The 19884-nt window shown below is 42.3% G+C and overlaps 2 protein-coding genes across 3 annotated transcripts in view; both read left to right on the forward strand.

Annotated features, from left to right (window-relative positions):
• Nucleotides 1-335: 335 nt before the first annotated feature.
• On the forward strand, nucleotides 336-16837 carry usp36 (ubiquitin specific peptidase 36). Of its 2 annotated transcripts, none has more exons than XM_035180687.1 (20): nucleotides 336-438; nucleotides 4330-4595; nucleotides 4714-4935; nucleotides 5721-5831; nucleotides 7675-7777; nucleotides 7875-7942; nucleotides 8639-8709; nucleotides 8823-8905; nucleotides 9034-9145; nucleotides 9250-9390; nucleotides 10149-10249; nucleotides 10333-10471; nucleotides 10594-10956; nucleotides 11574-11798; nucleotides 12247-12371; nucleotides 12489-13181; nucleotides 13748-13962; nucleotides 14296-14487; nucleotides 14578-14693; nucleotides 14792-16837. In XM_035180687.1, the coding sequence occupies exons 2-20, from the start codon at nucleotides 4343-4345 to the stop codon at nucleotides 14921-14923; spliced, it is 3465 nt and encodes a 1154-aa protein (XP_035036578.1). In that variant the 5' UTR covers nucleotides 336-438; nucleotides 4330-4342; the 3' UTR covers nucleotides 14924-16837. The 2 variants fall into 2 exon arrangements, with proteins under 2 accessions (XP_035036578.1, XP_035036579.1); XM_035180688.1 differs by having other exon boundaries at nucleotides 12301-12371.
• Nucleotides 16838-17834: 997 nt separating this feature from the next.
• The window catches only part of cyth1a (cytohesin 1a), a 40000-nt gene continuing 37950 nt past the window's right edge, over nucleotides 17835-19884 (forward strand). Inside the window, exon 1 of the mRNA XM_035180015.2 lies at nucleotides 17835-18096. Coding sequence (XP_035035906.1) covers nucleotides 18078-18096 — 19 coding nt within the window. The 5' untranslated portion in view covers nucleotides 17835-18077. The remainder of the gene's footprint in view (nucleotides 18097-19884) is intronic.

Raw genomic sequence — 19884 nt, forward strand, 5'->3', positions numbered from 1 at the left:
TGTCAATCAGTAGAAATGTGGGAAGTTGTCACGAGGGAAGCGATTTGTTGTCTCGAGGGATTTTGTTGCAAGCGCGTGACAGCGATGCATCCCTAACACACATGTGAACATACATGTAGACAAACATGGAGACAAGCAAGCATGTAAAACGCAACACAGGATGTTTGTTCCGTGCTCACATTAATAATTTTTAGACATGTTCAGTGTCGGTGGTAAACAGCGCTGGCTGGAAGTCACGTGTGCTCCTCTCCCGAGCGCCGATTGGCCGGGCCGCTCAGCGACGGCGCGACCTGCTCCCCGATTGGGCCCTGATCCCCGTCAATCACCGTGGTCGCCGCCCTCTGATAATGCAGCATGGGCGAAAATAGCAGATCGGAAAGCTACAGCTGAGGAAGCGAGGCTCTCTACCGTCAACGATTTAGCACGATTGGGGCCAAGGTGAGTGAACCGACGTCCCGAGGATAAACGCGCCGTGTGTTCGCGGCTGTTTCCAGCTGGATGTTGTCGGGCAGACAGGCGCAATGTGGCGGCTGAGGGGGACGTTAGCCACCCGGACGCAGAGATGCTAACCCACATTGCTGCATTGAGCGAGGACGGAGGCTTCTCGCCACGTTAAGCTAGCTCGCTGGCTAAACCGCTACAGCCGCTGTCAAGCGCGCAAAACTGCGAAATAAGACGCAGTCGAGAGCAGCAGAATACAAATCGCCCATTATAGAAGCTTGCGCGTCTTTCTCAAGGTGACCGCGACGTCTTATATCTGAACTCGAGACCCTTGCGGTCGATATTAGCTGTGGTTGAGGTTAGCAAGTTAGCATTTGAAGCTAAGATGACTGGTGCGGGGAGCAGAGTCCAGCCTGTGTGGAGGAGGCTGCCCCGCTGCTGTTTGGTGTTTATAACGATGGTTATTAACCTGGAGAAGTGGTAACCAGCAGAACCAGGGAGCTAACTAGTTGTCTAACCTAGCTAAACTAAAAGAGGGGTTTTAGAAGTGACAGCAGTAACGGTGCTGCCTTCAGGCGCTCCCCCTAAAGTCCCCCATCTGCAATCCACGAGTGAACACATGTGCGTTCAGGTGCTCCTGTAAATAATCCTGTTGTAGGAACTGTTTGATCTTTGGTTGCTGATATGTGTGTGTGTGTGTGTTTACAATTAGGGGATCCAGTAGCTTTAGTGCCAACAAATCAGTTGTATTGATCATTCATTTGCTAAAAGAAAGTTTACTTTATAAATTGAAAGTAATGTTTAAAGTGTGTCTGGGTAAATCATCTATCCAAAGATCTCTACTTCACCATTGACTTGATCCCACTTTTCTCTGTCATATTTACAATGTTTTTGGAAGCTCTTGAAGTCATCACATGTAACCCACTGTTGTCATTCAGGTGTAATTCACCCTGTGTGATCTGAAGTGATCAGGACACAATCAAACATGTAATATCAGTATTTGGTAATATTACTATTAATCCGCCAAACACATCCCAAATTCATTTGCTGTTTTGTAAATGAAATGGCAGAAAACCTTAGCTGACTTTTACAAAGGTTTGTGTTCATCCAACTGTCCCAAACCCTGAGACGTTTAGTTTACTGGCAAATAACATAAATAATGATAATATCGACTTTCAAGAGACCCAAGGACTGTACATGTATTTATCAACTCATTGTTACAGCTTTAATCACCATTCCTTAACTAAGTGCGTTTAGTTTTTATTGACCAAGGTGGGGGGGAACTATTTTCTTATTTCCTGAAGGGATTTTGTCGTAAATTCAAGACAAAACAACACAAAAGCACCACAACTTTTGTTGTTTACAATTTGAGGGCAGCCCAAACTTTCAGATGCACTTTCACTTTAAAAAATACAACCAAAATTTATTTGGGGGGGGATTTGCAGATGTTTTGCCACTTTCATAAAATCTATATATTTTAAACGCAAGTGTTTCAGAAAGCTGGTAAGATTAGATATTGTTAGGACTCTGGATATATGGATAAATAAAAATGATGACTCTTGAGTCCACGTTGCTGATTATTTTTCTTATGCACCTTTACACTGCCTGTAATTTGAGGGAAACTTAATGTTTGGCCTGTATTTGCATCATCATCATCAGATGTAGGGGTTAATGATGACTGCAGCAGTTCTACAAGATGACTAAAATAAGACGTTTTCAGACTTGACCTGCTAGTAAAATCCGGAGTTTGGTTACGGAATTTTCCCGGAGTTTGCCTTTCACACATGAACAACACAGTGAGAGGTTCTCTGCACAGACGCGTTCACAACCGCACCAAATCCTCTGCATTATTCAGAAGAGAGGTGGAGCAGCCGGGTGCAGCAGGCAGGAAGTGACGTATTAACTCACAATTCACAGACACGGCGTCAGGTCTCATCACCACAAACCCTCTTGACATCTTCTTTGGTGTCTTCTACGTGTGTGTCACCACTTTTTTATCGGGAGATATTCGATTTTTGGATCTTTCATAACCCCCCCGGTGAATCCAGTGGGGATCCCCTGCTGTGTTCACACATCGATTTCTCCTGGATTTCTACAGGTTTTATACTAGGAGGCCAGGCTGAGAAAGTCGGCAGAAACTGCGGATAGTCTCCTTCGGACATTTGCGTTCACACATGCGCCTCCTCCGAAGAAAATACAGAGGAACTGCAGGGTTCAGGGTTCATATCTGAAAGCAGCTATATTAACGCAGCCACTGGTATCTAAGCCTGCAAAACAAACAGCTTATTACAGTTTTTACATATTAATCACAGAGTAATTACTTGAAGTGGTTTAAGTAAAGAGTAAGGCTATATCTTAATACTTGAGTCTAACAGGGTTAGTATGTTTTGGATATAAGGGAATTTGACTGAGTCATTGATAGTGTTATCGATACATGGACATTTGCAGAGACAGTAAGTGAAGCCACAGGCCTGTCAAACTACAGCAGCAACATGCACGGATGTCCACACTGGTAGGCTCAGCTAATATTGATACCTAGATACATGGGTAAATTCCTTGAATTATCAAAACATTGGCTGAATATCAGTGTAGCTGATAAGACGTTTAATAGTCAAGTGTAAACATTAAAAAGTGTCAACGTGAGATAATAAAATGACAAATTGTCACGACCTTATAATCAAATCAAACACCTGAATTGCGCTAAATACAACAATGCTGCCTGATCCTAGCAGTAACATCACTGCAGTTAGCTGTGTGGCTGTGCTCTGTGTCTTTCTTAGTCGTATCAGTATCAGCAGCACGTGAAGGTCAGTGTGCCCTTGTACGTACAATGCTTGTTCAGGCCTCCTTCTCTCCTCATGACGTCACTGCCCACTCTGATGAGCACGACACTTATGCCGCTCCATGCCTTTTGGTGTTGTTTTTTTTGTGCAGTACAGTAAAATGTACATGATGCAATGCCTTCACTGTCAGTGGGGGTTGTGTTGTGTTTGGGGCACCTTGGCTACACCGGGAGTAAATTGAGGCAAAAGGGGGACTGAATGATTGCTTTACTCACCGCTCAGTCAGCACTGAAAACATTTTGTCAGCCTGCTGCCTTTTGTAGAAAATGACACGTCAGAAGTCATTCACTGGACCGACTCTGGCAGAGGGTTGCTGTGGAAATGTGCACACACTATTATCTGAACTGAAATGGCCCTTTTAGTGCTCTCAGCTCCACTGTATTTAAAGGGGATAACTGACAGCTAATGATGCAAATGTGTTCCAATTTTCAAGCCGTTTGCAGCTCTCATATTACTGATAATGTACTGTTAGAACCACGCCGCATTACAGAATCAAGGTATCAAGGAAAATACTGATTTAGGTGAGAAAATGGTGAGTGTAAGAATTTGATGTATTGGAATTTGGCTTGTCAGTTAACAGCAGCTGCTTACACCTCATGTCCTCTCAATGCTCATCCTCTCCTCCATCTCATTCACACACCCAACCCTCTGTTCTCAACGTCTGATGGCTTGCATAACTGTAGGGACAGCTGCCAAGACCCAGCTGGCTCCTCAGATGCACTCATATCTGTTGTGGAGCCACGTCAGGATATGTGGCCTGGAGAGGTACCTACTGTAGCACAAACAGACAGGGGTGGTAATAAACACTTAGCTGAGGGATTATTTCAACATTAATTAGATCAACACAAGTTTTACCTTCACCACTTTTAACCCCACAGTACTGTGAGGTGCGTCAGGGTGTAGACGTGATAAGAGGACATGCTATAGATCCCTTTGGGGAATTTGGGTGAACAAGCTTTATTAATTGATTAGTGCAGCATCATGTGACGTGACTGTTCAAAAAAAAATGTACGACACTTGACACCCGGTCTATCTTCCTCTGCAGTGATGTTCCAACAATGCCGATAGTGGATAAACTCAAGGAGGCATTAAAACCCGGCCGAAAGGAGACAGGAGATGAGGGTGACCTTAATAAACTGTTGGCTTCTTCTGCCAAGAAGGTCCTTTTGCAGAAGATAGAGTTCGAGCCTGCCAGCAAGGGGTTCTCTTATCAACTGGACAGCTTAAAGAACAAGTATGTCATCCTCAATCCCAGGAATGAGGGTGCTACAGGGCAGAAGGCAACAGAGCCTCTCCAAATTAAGAGGCAAGGTAAGACCTAAGTGTTTGACATTTTCCATATTTTCCTTTTCATTTGAGTTTTACTCTAAAAGCTTAGATCATGTTTTCTTTTTGTTTGTGTCACAAAATTGACCACACTTCATTTCAGTCTCAGAGAACATGGTTGGTGGCCAGACCGATGGGATCCCCGGTCCACAGAAGATGCTCTTTCCAGGAAACAAGCTTACCCTCAAATGGGAGCGTGTGTACAGGGTGGGAGCCGGCCTCCACAACCTGGGAAACACCTGCTTCCTCAACTCCACAGTGCAGTGTCTCACCTACACCCCGCCACTTGCCAACTACTTACTCTCAAAGGAGCACAGCCGTGCCTGTGAGTGCCTGTCTCTTCTTCTTCAATGCTGTCAGTCTCACAACATTTACAATCCCCATTCATTTACATTTCCTAAACACTGCATGGGGACACACAGGTTTAAGTTTAGAAAATGTCCGTTACCCTGCAACTGTTAATCTGCATGCAGACAGGTTTCGCTGAACGTCACAGTGAAATACAAACCAAAGCAGCTGCAGAAGAACAAACTAAGACAGCTGCTTTATGCTCTTTACATTGATTGTTGTATTCAGGCCCCGACTCTTTCAACAGTCTATGATCATTTCTAACGAGCCAAGAAAACAAAAACTCACTGACCTTTTAGTTTGTACATTTGTAAAAGCAATAAGCACTGAAACTGGACAAAAACGAATTATTTTCTACTTTGGTCCAGACGAAGCTGCAGTTAAATAACCTTAAATACATTCATTCGAATTAAAATAGATAAATACATTTTCAAGACCTGCAAGTGAAAAAGACATTAAGAGGTTTAAGCCTTTGAAATTGCGTCAAATGTGTCCATAAATGCCTTGAAGGGCAGAACGTTCTTGATAAAGGCTCTAACACTCACCTTTCTACATGCACTGCATATTCAAGGCTTATAATCAGTTTTTTATTTTGAAAAATACCTGAATATGGATTGTGACGAGCTTTCTGTCGGTCAGATCTTTAGTCCCTTTCATTCATAATGTGTTTTTTTCTTCCTTCTCTCTTCTGCTACAACAGGACATCGTCCACAAGAGGAGTTTAAATTTACATTTGTGTTGTTGCTCTTGTCTGTGTTTCAGGTCACCAGCCAGGCTTTTGTATGATCTGTATAATGCAGAACCATATCATCCAAGCCTTTGCCAACACTGGCAATGCCATCAAGCCCGTCTCCTTCATCAGAGACCTGAAAAGTAAGGAAGCGACCACCCCTCAACACTGTGTGATTATGTCTTTGCAGTTTCTGCAGAGTTTCACTGTGGGTAATGTCAGGAGTCAAAGCCACCTTCTTAAAATTTTGGTTGAATATTGCCAGAGGCACAATGACGCAACAATAGGCCACAGTGTCCCATGTGACGACAGCCAGTAACTGCAGTGCTTAAGTGGAGCGTTGTGGCTGCAGGGTGTGAGTGAACACCATGTAGAGAGCAGGGACGAGTCGCAAGTTAAACCTTGACATGGTGAGGTACTGTGCTGTAGTCTCACAGGAGCCCTCCCTACCTACCTACCTGCCTGCCTGCTTCTTCCTTATGTGCTGCTGCAATCAAGTCTCCACCTCCTGCGCCTCTTTTTCTCTCAGCCGCTCCCTCCCTTCTCCCTTCTCCCTTCTTTCCCTCCCCAATGCCCTCTCTGTCTCCTTGTGACTGCAGGATGAGAGGAGCAGCTTTAGCACAAAAATGTACAGTCTATCCCCTTTTCAAAAAAACAACCAAAAACATGACCGCACGTGTTTCAGAATCTCCCTCTCCATTCATTTAGTTGTTGGCCACCTTCATGAAATTTGCCACAGCAGCGGTAACGATGTAAATGCATACATTCAAAAATCTACGTCTGTGCTCAGCATGCCCCCCCCCCCTCATCAAAACAGTACAGCACAATGTTATCACATAAAAATCAAAACACTAACTACAACTGATGCTGAAATCACGGCAGGATCTCACAGCAGGGGGTCTCCAGTGTATTGCCAACAAATTTCCAATCTTCAGGGCGTCCTCTTCTCTTAAGTTCCCTGAACAGGTCAATAGTGCTTGGTCTCTTATTCCTTTTTCCCACTCAAGGGTGACTCATTGTCATAAATCTGCAGGGATGCTATGCTGGGAATGTGGTGATGACCACATTACAATTCTACCAGCTCATACTTTCCCCTCTTTTCCATTAGGAAATAACAGCAGAGGCACAGCTGCATTAGCTCTAATGCGAGACTTTTAGACCAGACATCAGGCTGCTGAAGTCACTAAGTGACTGTAAGCTTTTTATTAGATCATTATTGAACCGCTTGTCTGAGTTGCATGAGGTACGAACATTAGAGGCCTCTAAGTACCCACGAAAGAGTAGTCTTTAATCTTTACTGATTATTACTTTATAAATGTGCCTGTTGGCCATGCGTAAACGTCCTTTAATAGATAAATTCCCCCTGTAACCTGCTACTCTCTAATATGATACAGTATGAGTCTTTTTTTAACTAAAGACCTTCAGTTAGCCGTCTAGTGGCAGTAACTGTGTGGCCACTTGTTTGTATTCTTTTACTTATGAATTGGATCACTTGTCTTTTTATTGTGCCGTCACTTTGTTGTTTCGTAGAAATGCAGTTTTAGACATGAGTGTTTACAGAACAAAGCATAAGTGATGATGCTGATATTTTGTCTGTGACAAAAAAAAACATAACTTATCATTTAGCTGACGCTTTTATCCAAAGCAACTTCCAATTAGTGCATTCAACATCTATGAGGGGCCATTCGGGGTTCAGCATCCTGCCCAAGGACACTTCGGCATGGGCTGGTTTACGAGCTACCGACCTTCTGGTTGGAGGACGACCACTCTACCGCCTCAGCTACCGCAGACCACCACTAAACAGAGACTGACTTTGACCAGTCAGTGGTCAGTCAGTTTATTGAACTCACTACAATGATCATAACCTGCCAGTTAGAGGTGCATGAACATTTTTGCTTTGACTCAGTGTTGAGTAATTGTCACAAAGCACCTTTTAAAAACATGGAATTAACACAAAGCTAAAAATCCACTTTTTGTCTCCCACAGAAATTGCCAGACATTTTCGCTTTGGAAGCCAGGAGGATGCCCATGAATTTTTGCGGTACACCATCGATGCCATGCAGAAAGCCTGTCTCAATGGCTACCCCAAGTAAAGCTCTTTTATTATCATTATTGTCTCAAAAGGTTTTGTTTGTTTGTTATGATGATTGATTTGATCTTTTTCTTTGTGTACTTCCTGTGTGTAGGCTTGACAGGCAGACCCAGGCCACAACGCTGGTTCACCAGATCTTTGGAGGTTACCTCAGGTCAAGAGGTATTGACAGTTTTCTTCAAAAAAAATGTTAACTAATAGAATTTTTGAAAACTGTACATGTCTATGAATTTTCACCTTTAATACTTGTATTAGTATTGCACTATTAATCAATTTCCCTGCAGACGTCACTAAGTCTAATGTCATTGTCAACGAAATGTATATTGTGAAAACTGCTTGCTGTAGTTTGAAATTGAGGTACCACACTGCACATCTGGATCTGGTCATGGTTTAAGATGCCTCCAGTGAAAAAGTTGTCAGGGGAAATTAGCAAGTCATTCTCTATGCCCTCACTGCTTAATTCTTGTACTGTCTCGTTTTGTTTTTTCTGATGCTCAGCATTAGTTTAAAATCTCGAAACCTCATACATCTCATTGGTGTGTTGACTGACTCAGTAAGTGTTGATACTTTTATAGTCCATGAGATTTGCGAGCGCACTAGTTAAATGCATAAATTTGGCATATTTCTAGACAAATTGATTTATTACGGTTTCTTCAAGTTGAAAGCTTTAACATGTTTGTAAGATGCAAAAATGATTTCATCATAATTATGTCAAGTTAATATATTTTCATGTGGTTCATAAAAGTTGAACAGAGAACTAACCGCTACTGTGAACCTTTGACATAAACAGGTTTTCTTTCTTCAGAAATGACCCCGAGGCACAAAGTCAGATTTTGTTTTTTCGCTTTTGTCTCTCAGTGAAATGCTCTATTTGTAAAAGTGTGTCTGACACGTATGACCCTTACCTGGACATCGCTGTGGAGATTCGGGTAGGTTCACAAGAGTTTAATGTCTCATTTTCATGGAAATATTACATAAATACTTGATCATTGTTTATTTTAACTTCAGCAGAACTCAGTAGATTTCTCTTATTGTCTTTTAGCAAGCGGCAAACATTGTGCGAGCCCTGGAGCTGTTTGTTAAACCAGACGTGTTAAGCGGAGAGAATGCCTACATGTGTGCCAAGTTAGTGTCACTTTTCTAGTCTGGTGACGTTTTTAAGTAGAGCAGAACATCAAAATATTTTTTCCTATACATATATATTCATTTATTCACATCCTTTTTGGGTTCAATCTATTTTTTTCCCTCTCTAGGTGCAAAAAGAAAGTGCCAGCAACCAAGCGTTTCACGGTCCATCGAACATCCAACGTACTGACTCTTTCACTGAAGAGGTTTGCCAACTTCAGCGGTGGCAAAATAACAAAGGTTAACAAGGAAATCCTCACACAGTCGACCGTTTGAAAGAACCGTCTCATTTCTCAGTGTGTCTAATTTTACCATCTTATTCGTCTTTCGTTCCTTTTCTTCAGGATGTCGGATACCCAGAATTCCTGAACATCCGCCCCTACATGTCTCAGAGCTCAGGCGACCCTGTTATGTATGGCCTCTATGCTGTCCTGGTGCACTCGGGGTACAGTTGTCACGCTGGCCACTACTACTGCTATGTCAAGGTAAGCGGAATCGATGCACATATGCTTATATGCTTATAAGTTATTTCAAAGTCCCAAAGTTTTCTGGAGGATTTTCTTTGTCATAGAAACAGACACTAAAGGCAAACAAAAACTGGAGGAAAATGTTTTTTAGGCTGAAAGTAAAAAAGTTACTTAAAATGTCCTCCGACCATACCTGGTGGATTCATATAATAGGAGTGCTACGAAACAACACAGAATAATGAGCAGAAATAGCAACTGGCAAAATATTTAATGATTCAGCAATTTTTTTGGAATCACTATTCAAGAACTACATTGTTTAACACAGAAGTAGCATAAATATTTGATGCTATAATTTAAACTGTACAATGGTGTCTGATGTCTTCACTTTTAAAGCATTTCTAGCTTGGATTGTAAAACATTGATACAATTTTCTTTCTTCGTATTAATAATTTGATATTTGTTTTATGGCAGTATCAACTTTTATGATGTTAAATTCACTTATATAAGATATAAAATATAAAATGACAAGTCTGCTGCTATCAGATTGTTGCAACAATCCTGTAATCCTGTATTGCCATGAAGCAGAACTGCTTGTCGTTTTGCAAAGTTGCCATGCCCTAATATAGACAGTTGATATTATTAGAAATTATCTGTCCTTGTTCTTTTAGTATTTTATGTATTTATTTTTAAAACTTTTTTTTGGAGTACAGCAGCAAATACAAGCAAAGCAAATACATTTCACAAAAAATATATATATCTTCCTTGTTTTCTCTCAGGCAAGCAACGGACAGTGGTACCAAATGAATGATTCAATGGTGCACTCTAGTAACATCAAAGTGGTCTTGAACCAGCAGGCCTATGTGCTTTTCTACCTGAGGTAAGACTGAAGCACTGCAACAGATCAGAAAATATGTCTTATTGGCTCCTACTGGATGTTTAATTCAATTCAATGTCTTAAAGGATCCCTGAAACTAAAAAGAATGGAGAGGGTCAGACCACCAAACAGGGGATGCTGTATCAGGGGAAGAACAGCACGTCGTCTGAGCAAATAAAGAGGGCCAACCTGAACGGCCCTCTCTCCTCCCCGCAGGTCACAAAGGTATAAGACATTACAGTCATTTGATAAAAACATTTTGTAAAACGGCAAAGGATGTGCCCTATTTTTACAGCTTTCAACATTTTGGTTTTCAATGATTTTGGTGTAACTTCCCCTTCTGACAGAAACTTGAGCCCGCACAACTGCGTAAGATCCAGTCTGTGGATGGTGGTTTGGGCCTGCCCGTTTCCAGGAACGGTGTGAGCTCTCAGCCACAACCCAGACTCTCCAACTGGATTTCATCGTCCAGTGGCCCACCAAAGCCGCCAGGTGGACCAACGGTTATCGACGAACCTTTCAAGAAGCTGAAGAAGCCGTCTCCCCAGAGCCAAGTGCAGTCCCGCAGCAGCACTCCGACCCCTTCCAACAACGGGATCAGTAGGACGGAGGGAGATAAAAAGCAAGGTGGCGAGGGCAGAGGCATTGCGGCATCTACCTCATTTAAGTCTCTGTCTGACTCTTCCTCTGCCGACACCTCTGAGTCTAAGGTAAGGTTTGCAGTGAAAACGAACAAACACAAATCTTAAGAGGCAGGATCGAGGTCAATTTTATCTAATCACTTCTCTTGTGCAAAGAGTATTACTATATAAACTAGATGTGAAAGCTTTAAGACAGATTCTCATATAAAATCCTTGTCATAAATAAATTGGATCTTGAAAAAGGCGATTAAGCTATTTAATGGCATGGAAAAACTTCCATTTATCCATATAGTTGCAAATTTCATATATTCAATGAAAGGTGTTCATAAAACAATGTTTACCAATCTTGAATGTAAAAGTCTGAGTGAGTCTGTGGCACAGATCAGCCACAAATAAAAACAGATAAATGCTTTTTAATGCTGTGGCAGATCTGTGTGTAGATCTGTGGCCTGAACCATCAGTAATGTTATTAAAAAACGTATTGTCTAGTTTTAATTATTTTCCCCATTGCTCTCATGGTTTGATTAAGTCCCAAAAAATAGTGGTCAGTAAATCCATGTACCTGTTTTTTGGCTGATCAATGTAGTTTGTAGTCGTTGGTATAAACTTCAGCGCGTAAAATGTGGTGCAAACGTGGATGCACAGAAGCGTAACCACAGCCTGCCATCTCCCTTGTTTCCTGCCAGGACTCCTTGTCTACCAAAAGTGCGCCGGTAGGAGAGACGCCCTCCACCCCTCGGAAAGGCTCCAACGGCCTGTCGTCTCCAGCCAAGAGTGTGGAGCGCTCGCAGAGCACGGAGGAGCAGAAGACGGCGAAAATAAAACCCCCAGCCCTCAACAACATCACATCTGAAGCCACCAGCACCATGTCCCCTCCACCTGCCAAGAAACTGGCCCTGTCAGCCAAGAAGGTGAACTTCATTGTCCATCCACAGCAGCACCACTTCCTGTCTTTGTACAAGCTCATGATACCTTGGTTTCCTGTTCCCTTACTCCACACTGCTGTCCCAAATTTGACCATTGATTTCAATTTGTAGTTTTATGAAGGCAAGTAAACTCCTTTTCCTAGTTTATTTTCTGCTGTATGTAATGTGTTGTTTCTCCAGTGTTCCTGTCTAATCAACCACACGGTAGCACTTGTTTAGAGTTTGTCTTCTTTTCCTTTTTAGTTTCTTTTTTTCTAACCATTTCTAATTCTTCTCTGCCATACCCTTTCCTCCTTGTTTTCCTCCCTCCATCTTTTCCTGCCATACCTTTTTAATCACCCCCTTTCCTTATTTGATTCTCTTCCTTGTTTTTGTCACATTCATGGCTATTTTCTTTAGACCACCAAGTTTTTATTTATGTCGATAACTGCAGGCTCGCAACCGGAGTCCGAGCAACATTGATGCTCTGCCCCCTTTGTCACGCCAGCTGTCCAGTGACCCCACGCATCAAAATCAACTTAATCCCCCCACCTTTGCCTCACCTTCTCACGCTCACAGGTACGAAATGTGACACTGATATCACATAGTAGGAAAACACAAAAAAAATACCAATTTGTCCATGTGAAATGACATTGGCAGGGTAAATCCAGATGTTATCTCTTGTTCTCTCCTCAGAGCTGGTCCATTCCATTTCCCTAAAGTCCAGTCACCGCCTTTTGTCCACTCAAGTGGCTCCTTCAAACAGCAGAGCCCTCAGAAACAGTCTCTTCACTCCACACTGCAAAAACCAAACGCCAGCCTTTCTCCGAAAACCAACGGGCTTCACAGTCCCAGCCCAAAGAGCCCCAAGTCTTCCAACAACCTCAGCTCCATGGTCGAAGAGCCAGACCTCAACAGCCCTTCAGCTGAAAAGGTCAACCAAAAGAAGAAAAAGAAAAAGAAGCGGCGCCATTCGGAAGTGGAGGGTGACGCAGAGCCAGTGACATCTCCGGCTACAGTGACACAGGACATTGTTGTGGAGTCAGCCAGTGAGAAGAAGCGCAAGAAGAAAAAGAAAAAACGAAAGAGGGAGACTGACAACGAAGAGCCGGCGAAGGAGAGGGAGTGCGTCTCGTCTCATCTGGACACAACAAATCAGGAGGAGGATTGGTGTCAGGGCGGCATGTGGAGTCTAACGTCCAATCCGAGTGCAGAACAGTCTAAGAAAAAGCCTCAGTCAGATTCCACAGTTCCAACGCAGTGTGAGTCACAGCAGAAAGAACAGGAAGGGGACTCTGGGTTGTTGAAGAAGAAGAAGAAGAAAAAGAAGAAGATGCAACTGATGGAGGCTCTGCAGGACACGTCGTCGACATGCTCGGCATCAGAAAGGTTGGTGGAAGGTTCTTTTTGATACACGTCTGGCTTTGTGTCACTGAAAGGGACAAACATTCACTTGGATTTCATTTCAAAGTATGTTTATGTTTTTCTTGAACATGGTGTCTTAAGATCAGCTTGAGGGAATCTCTTCAGATTTGGTACAAAAGTTCACTTGGACTCACTAATGAACTGAACAGATTTTGGTGGTCAAAGGTCACGGTGGCTTCAAAAAGATGTTTTGGCCTCTAGAGTGACTGCTTCAGGGAATATCTTCAACTTTTGATCAGTTGTCACTTGGACTCAAAGATAAAGTGATAATGTTTCAGAGGTCAAAGGTCACGGAGAACTTATATCAATCTGGGGGAAAGTATGAAGAAATATGTGCATGAAAACTGCTCTGGTTAGCGGAGGCATACAACCGCAGTGAAGTTATTCTAGTTCATCAGTTATTATTATTGCTCTCCCATCTAAAAGTCTCAAGTGCAGGTGCTTCATGACGTTTCATCTATGATCACAAATGTACAAAGATAACTTTTTGCAATAAGCACATTTCCTTAAAATTTTTATTTCCCCAACAGCAATTCTGAGGTGAAGGCTGCAGCTGTTCAAGATGACGAGGGAGAGTCGAAAAAGAAATTAAAGATGAAGAAGAAGAAGAGGCTAAAAGAAGAAGTGAGACTGTGGGAGGAGAGCAGGCGATGCTCAAACGGCCAAGATGAGGAGCGTGACGTGGCGGAGCCCCTTTCCGAAAAGATCACCACAGAGAATGACAAACTGAGCAAACAAAGCACAGGTACGTGGGCGTGGACTCGCATGAACACACAAGTACGTTCATGCTGTGCAAACTACAGTGAGAAATGTGTGACTTTGTTGCTGCGCCAACACAAAACTTGTAATATCCTTCTATACTGATTTAGCTATTTGGCCAAAAATCACTGCAGCGCGACCACAGCCTGTCAGCCTTTAATGCGAGTGACCGGTCGTTTCACAATGACACTAAGAGCATGGTTTTCATTCATTTCATCATCTCATTTCATTTTGACAATGCCATATTTAATCACAGCCTAATCTGTGCTATTTTATTTCTTTCTACTGATTTTTTTTTATTTTTTTTATTCACATCCAGCCACAGTGGTAGTGTGGGACAGCCAAGTGAAGGACGGCTACAAACGCAGCCAGGCTCCAGCGGCTGATGGAAATGAGTTAGGAGATAAATCCGCGACCCGTGCTGCTCCCGTAGCCTGGGATGGAAAAAAGACGAGTGGTGTGGTAGAGGAGCTGCTCAAGAACGCCACAGATAAGGCCTACGGAGCCAGCGGTGAGAAACTGAGTTTCTGCATACATTCAAACTTTGTATTTTTAGCAAAATAATTTGTATGCGTTTACACATTTTGTTTGTCTCATCTAGTCCTCAGCTGGGATGGAGATTTATCTGCAATCAGTAGAGATGCCATCGATGACGTACACCATGCAAAGAACGACACTGTGATCGATGAGTGGGATGAAGACTTTGACAGTGGAAAGGTGAGCGGGGAAATAAACAGGACAGAAAATTGTGAGAATAATACATTTTAGATCTTCTTTTCTCACTTCATCACCTTTCCCCCCTTCTAAATAAACAGGTGAAGAAAATAAAGAACTATAAAAGAGAAAGCTGGAGGAGTGGCAGCAGCATCTTCCAGAAAATCCAGGACAGGAGGAACAAGTGGTCTGTGACACCCGGAGGGAAGAGAGTGTTTGGAGTCCGTCGCTGAGAGTCCAGAGTGCTGTTGAGATCATGCCGACTGGATATTGAGACAATACTGTATACCAAACTTCTCTACCTTTTTTTTTTTCCTTCTTATTTTTAAACTTTTTTTTATCCGTCTTGTGTTCACCTCAGACCCAAATTTAAGAATAGGATTGAGCCAAAAGCAGCACAGCAGACTGTTAACTGTTTGACTGACAGCACCTTCACACTCAAGTTCCAATTAACCAACATGAAGAGTGTCTTCATCATAGCTGGATTTAACAACTCATTACCCCTTTTTAATCAGAAACGCTTTAGTAAGTGGCTCAAGCTTTTTTTTTTCTTTTTTTTATCCATGCAGTATTTAACAGAAAAGCCTCACACATCCATGTCACATGAATTACTGTATGTTGGCATCCTGTGAGCCTCAGTTATTGCCCTGCAACTCTGAATGACAATGAAATTAAATACAGTAAATCTGTTTTAGAGCATAATCTGTTGCTTTTGCAGACGCAAGGGTTCAGTTAATTGGACATTAAAAAAGTGACCTTTTTTAGATCCTTCTCCCCTGAAATGATACTAAATTGAAATGATCCAAAATGACTCTATATTAAATCTATAATGCTTTATTTTATTTTATTTTATTTTATTTTATACCTCCATCAGCGTTATGGTTTGTTTTTAAAAGACCAGATGTTGCCTGTTGGTAAAATTAGGGTTTAAATTGGTTCAGAAACATTATACAGTAAGTTTGTTTTTATTTTTGTTATCTTGGTTATATGCCATGTCATGTACTGTTTATTTGATACATTTAAGACCACAAATAAGTGCTCAGCTGAACATTTTCACTGGAAACATTGAAGATCAACACATTAGTGCAACGTTCATTTGCAGAGGAGACGTTGTGGTTGCTTGAGGAAATCGGACAAGAGCATTTATTTTCTACTGTGCAGCTATTAAACTCTGTAGCTCATCTCACCAGTTCCACAGTTCGGAGGCTCTTTCTGGATGTTTTCCACTCTGTAACGAACCTCACCACAAAACCAATGTACTGAAATAAAAGGGTTACATTTTTTACTTCAGGCACTGTGTTAGACCGGGACTGCCACATGCTAATAATTTATTTCCCCCTTGTATCTCTATGCAATTTTCTGATGCTCATGCTGGTCACACTACAAACTGGGCTGAGACTCAGGAATCAGGCATCCTGTATCGCATCTTCACCTCCTTTCAGACTCCCCCCTGTTTCATACGATGACAAACCACCATTTTGCATCCTGTACATCCTGTAGAAACTGTTTTATACCAAGTATTTCAGGTGTGGAAACCATGGGATCATCTTGCACCAATCCAGACACAGATGCGTATAGAGAAACTAACGTCGCAACAAAACGCTTTGCCAGTGTAGAAGACTGTACAGTCCATCTTGTGCTACCTGTGTTTCCCTCCCAATGCTGTAAAGATTTGCCCATGCATTTCTATTCATTCTAGAGATGTTGCCTTGAATTGGCTACAAAAAAAGTATAGAATATGATGTTATAAATATATAATTTAAAAGAAAAGACAGATCTTTAATGTGCTACTAATACTTGGATCAGTTGGTGGAAGTTAACTTGAGAATTTATCTGCAAATGTGTTTGTTCATTTGTGTAAAAGAGAGTTGTCTGTTTTCATGCAAGACCTTCCCTATGTCACTGTAGTGTGTACAGTACAGGAGAGGCCACGACTGACTGATTTCCATAGGACGTGTTTGTAAGGTGTGACTCTCACTTAGAGGAACGTTTACCATTGTGAACGGACGGTCCACATGTTTGCATTGATGGTTCTATATTTTGCACCACCTTTTCTGACCAAGGAGGAGACCTTTCATAATGAAAAGTGGCTCTTACCACACTAGTTAAACGATAAAGGTGCAATAAAGTTGTGACTTTTGTGAGCACATTCTGCAGTTTTCTTAAAGCCTTTGGAAAGTTGGTTAACAAGTGTTTTCCTACTTAAGACATGAAATAAGACGTATGTAGCAAATCTATATTTTTTCATGATTACAATTCATCTATGTACGTTTGCATTGGACACAGCAAATATAAATGATAAATGTCCCTTTATTTGTCAGTGTGCAAAAGAGACGATACAGTCCAATAATACAATGCAAAATAATTTAGATTAAATAACGAGATCAATTTCAATATCGGTCAAATATCAAAAACTTAAGTTAAATTAATCATCAAAAATAAATGAAATATCCAAATATAAACAAAACCAAGTCACTAACTTTAATATGGGGAAATAAGGCTTAATTATGCAATTATCAAAGTTTGTGGAGAAATTAACCAATTTTGAAGTTAATCATGCAAGTCAGAGGCCTGTTATTACATTTAACTCAGCGGTTTACGGCTTTACAAATGTGTATATTCACAAACATTGCAGATATGTGATCAACACAGAAAGTATCCAGCTAAGTGACAGTATGGTTTAAACAGTCTTGTAGATAAGTAAATATATAATTACATAAACACACATCCAAATTTATATTTAACAAACACAAAGGAGAGAAAAGTTAAAAAGTTAAATTTGCATATCGACGGTTTTGTTAGTGTTTTTTTTGTGTGTCTAAATGTCTCGATGTTTCTTTTTAAAGCCACATCCTGGATGTGGAATTTACCAACCATGAACAAGTCAATGTTATAGTTCTCGTCTCTAAAATGTGCAATAAGGTTTTACAGTCAAATTACTCACTAAGATTAGATTTACACAAAATATGATCCTTCCGTTTAGTTGGTTTCACAAAGTGATTGAATGGATGAAATGTTAAAAAAACGTTTGTCAGAGTTTCAGGTTCGTTCAGCAAAGTTTGTTGGTAAAAGAGAAGTTGGAGCGTGACGTCACTCCCGGGGTGGGCGGGGCCAGCATGTGCCCCACCGGCTCCTCTGGGTGCGTAACAGCAGACGCAGCAGCATCCACAGCGCGGCACGGCACGGCACGGAGAACTGCCCTGGTTGAACAAAACAAAACAAATCAACAAGCTGAGAAAAGTGTTGAGCCCGTGTCTCAAGTCTGGGAGGAAAGAGAGAAGAAGGTGAGAGGAGGAAGAGGAAGAGGAAGGGGAAGAGGAAGGAGTCCATAGGGCGCTTTGGCGAGAGACATCCCCGGACAGTGACGCCTGCATCAGGACCACCAGGATGGAGGGCGAGAATTACGGTTGGTCTTCATCCCACCCACCCTCACTTACAGCCTGCACTGCATTTAGAGGAAGCTCCTCTACGCGACACAGAGTTTCTATTCACAGTTAGTGTCCATGCTCTGCTGTGCCAAGTGATCAGATATGTGTTCATCCCGGTGCCAGTCTAATGCACTAGTGACAGCATGGCACAGCTCTAGACCCACATCTCCTCATGTGGTGTTTAATTAGTCGAATGCATGCACAGGAGAGGACATGTTGGCAGTTTTATAAACCAGTGCAGGTGGCCTCCATGGAGCTCCATATAAAAAAGATCTGTGTGATGAATTATTAAGCATCACACTGCAGCTGTACGACAGCTCGGTGGAAACTGGAACTAATCCACACATCTGTGAAATTACAGCAGCGAGAAACAGAAAAAGTTCTCGTGCTGATCCAAACTGATTTGTTTATGTTGGCCTCTGCTCTGAGGCTCTTTACACGATGAGTCCTTCTCCTAAACAGGCCCTCATTGCTGAGACGAGTCATCTTTAATGTCCTGACATCATCTCATCGAGCTGATGGCTGCATGTCTCAGGCCGTGATAGAGTCTTCATCTCAATTATTTAGCAGTTTTAGTTTTTCTGTGAGCTTTAATGCATCTCAAAATAGAATCACCAGCAATGGCCTCATTGCGAGGTTTCAACTCGTGTTCTGTCAGAAGGAGGGTGGGCTTTTCTCTGGGTTGAATGAAAAGACAAAAAAACTTTTATTGGGTCGGCTGTGAGATAATTGATCTGCAGTTTCATAAATCTTTTGTGCAGTGTCAAAGAATTCTCATTGAGTTGTTGACATACTGGACGGCCCATCCTGCATGTGTCTCCTCCGCCCTGCAGCTGGATAATCCTATTTGTTTGCAGCAGCCTTCGCCTCGTCAGTGCTGTCCCTTTCTTACCTTGCATTCAATTCAGCAGAACAACTGCTGGATGGTTATGTAATTATCTGTGAAAGAGCGAGGCAGCAAGGGAAGGGACACATTGAAGCTCCCAGCAGATGCAAAATAACACTCACACTGTCCCTGACACCTCCTCATTCAAATCAGCTGCTCCTGGATATGAATGAGGTCAAAGCATCTCGTCTGTCCCTGAGCCCAGGGACTGTTCCATCCATTGTCAAGACTCTTTATTTCGGTGTAGACAGGACTTATGCAACAGGAAATGTTGTATCCGTGAGGGGACTGGCAGGTTAATCTGTTTGTTTACTAGCTTTTCTATGATATAAGTGCAGTAACCTTCTAAAATAGTGTGTTTTTTTGCTGCATGCTCCTGTGATGTTGCTTAAGGTGCTGCTGCCTGATACATCAGTTATCTTGGGATTCATTGGGTGTAGCTCAAGCTTCAAAAGCTCTGAACTGCAGGGTGTCAACCAAAATGTCCCCGCTGCACTTGTGCCATCTACCTGCACTTGTCAATGCAGCCCTGGTTCCTCTTTGCATGATGAAACGTGCGCACACAAAAGGAAGTTCATGGGCGTGGCAGGTATACGTGTGGTTGCTGTGGTTATGTGCCGTCGCTGCTCTCGGTCCGACCCCTCCTCCTCCTCCCCCCTCCGCTGAGTGAGTGACATGCGAAGAAGATTATTGTTGCCTCCACTGGCCTGTATTGTGTGTTTTTTTTTGTTCTGGTTGTATTCTGCCACTCTGCCCACGTGATGAACGAGGCACTAAGCTGCTTCATGTTCAAAGCACACTCGCAGGAAGACTGTCAAAGCAGCAGCAGCAGCAAAGTCTCTGTGGACTCACGCAGCCGAGCAGACAAAGTGTGACACAA

This window comes from Hippoglossus stenolepis, chromosome 16 (genome assembly GCF_022539355.2).
Source record: "Hippoglossus stenolepis isolate QCI-W04-F060 chromosome 16, HSTE1.2, whole genome shotgun sequence".
In the NCBI taxonomy this organism is placed as follows: Eukaryota; Metazoa; Chordata; class Actinopteri; order Pleuronectiformes; family Pleuronectidae; genus Hippoglossus; species Hippoglossus stenolepis.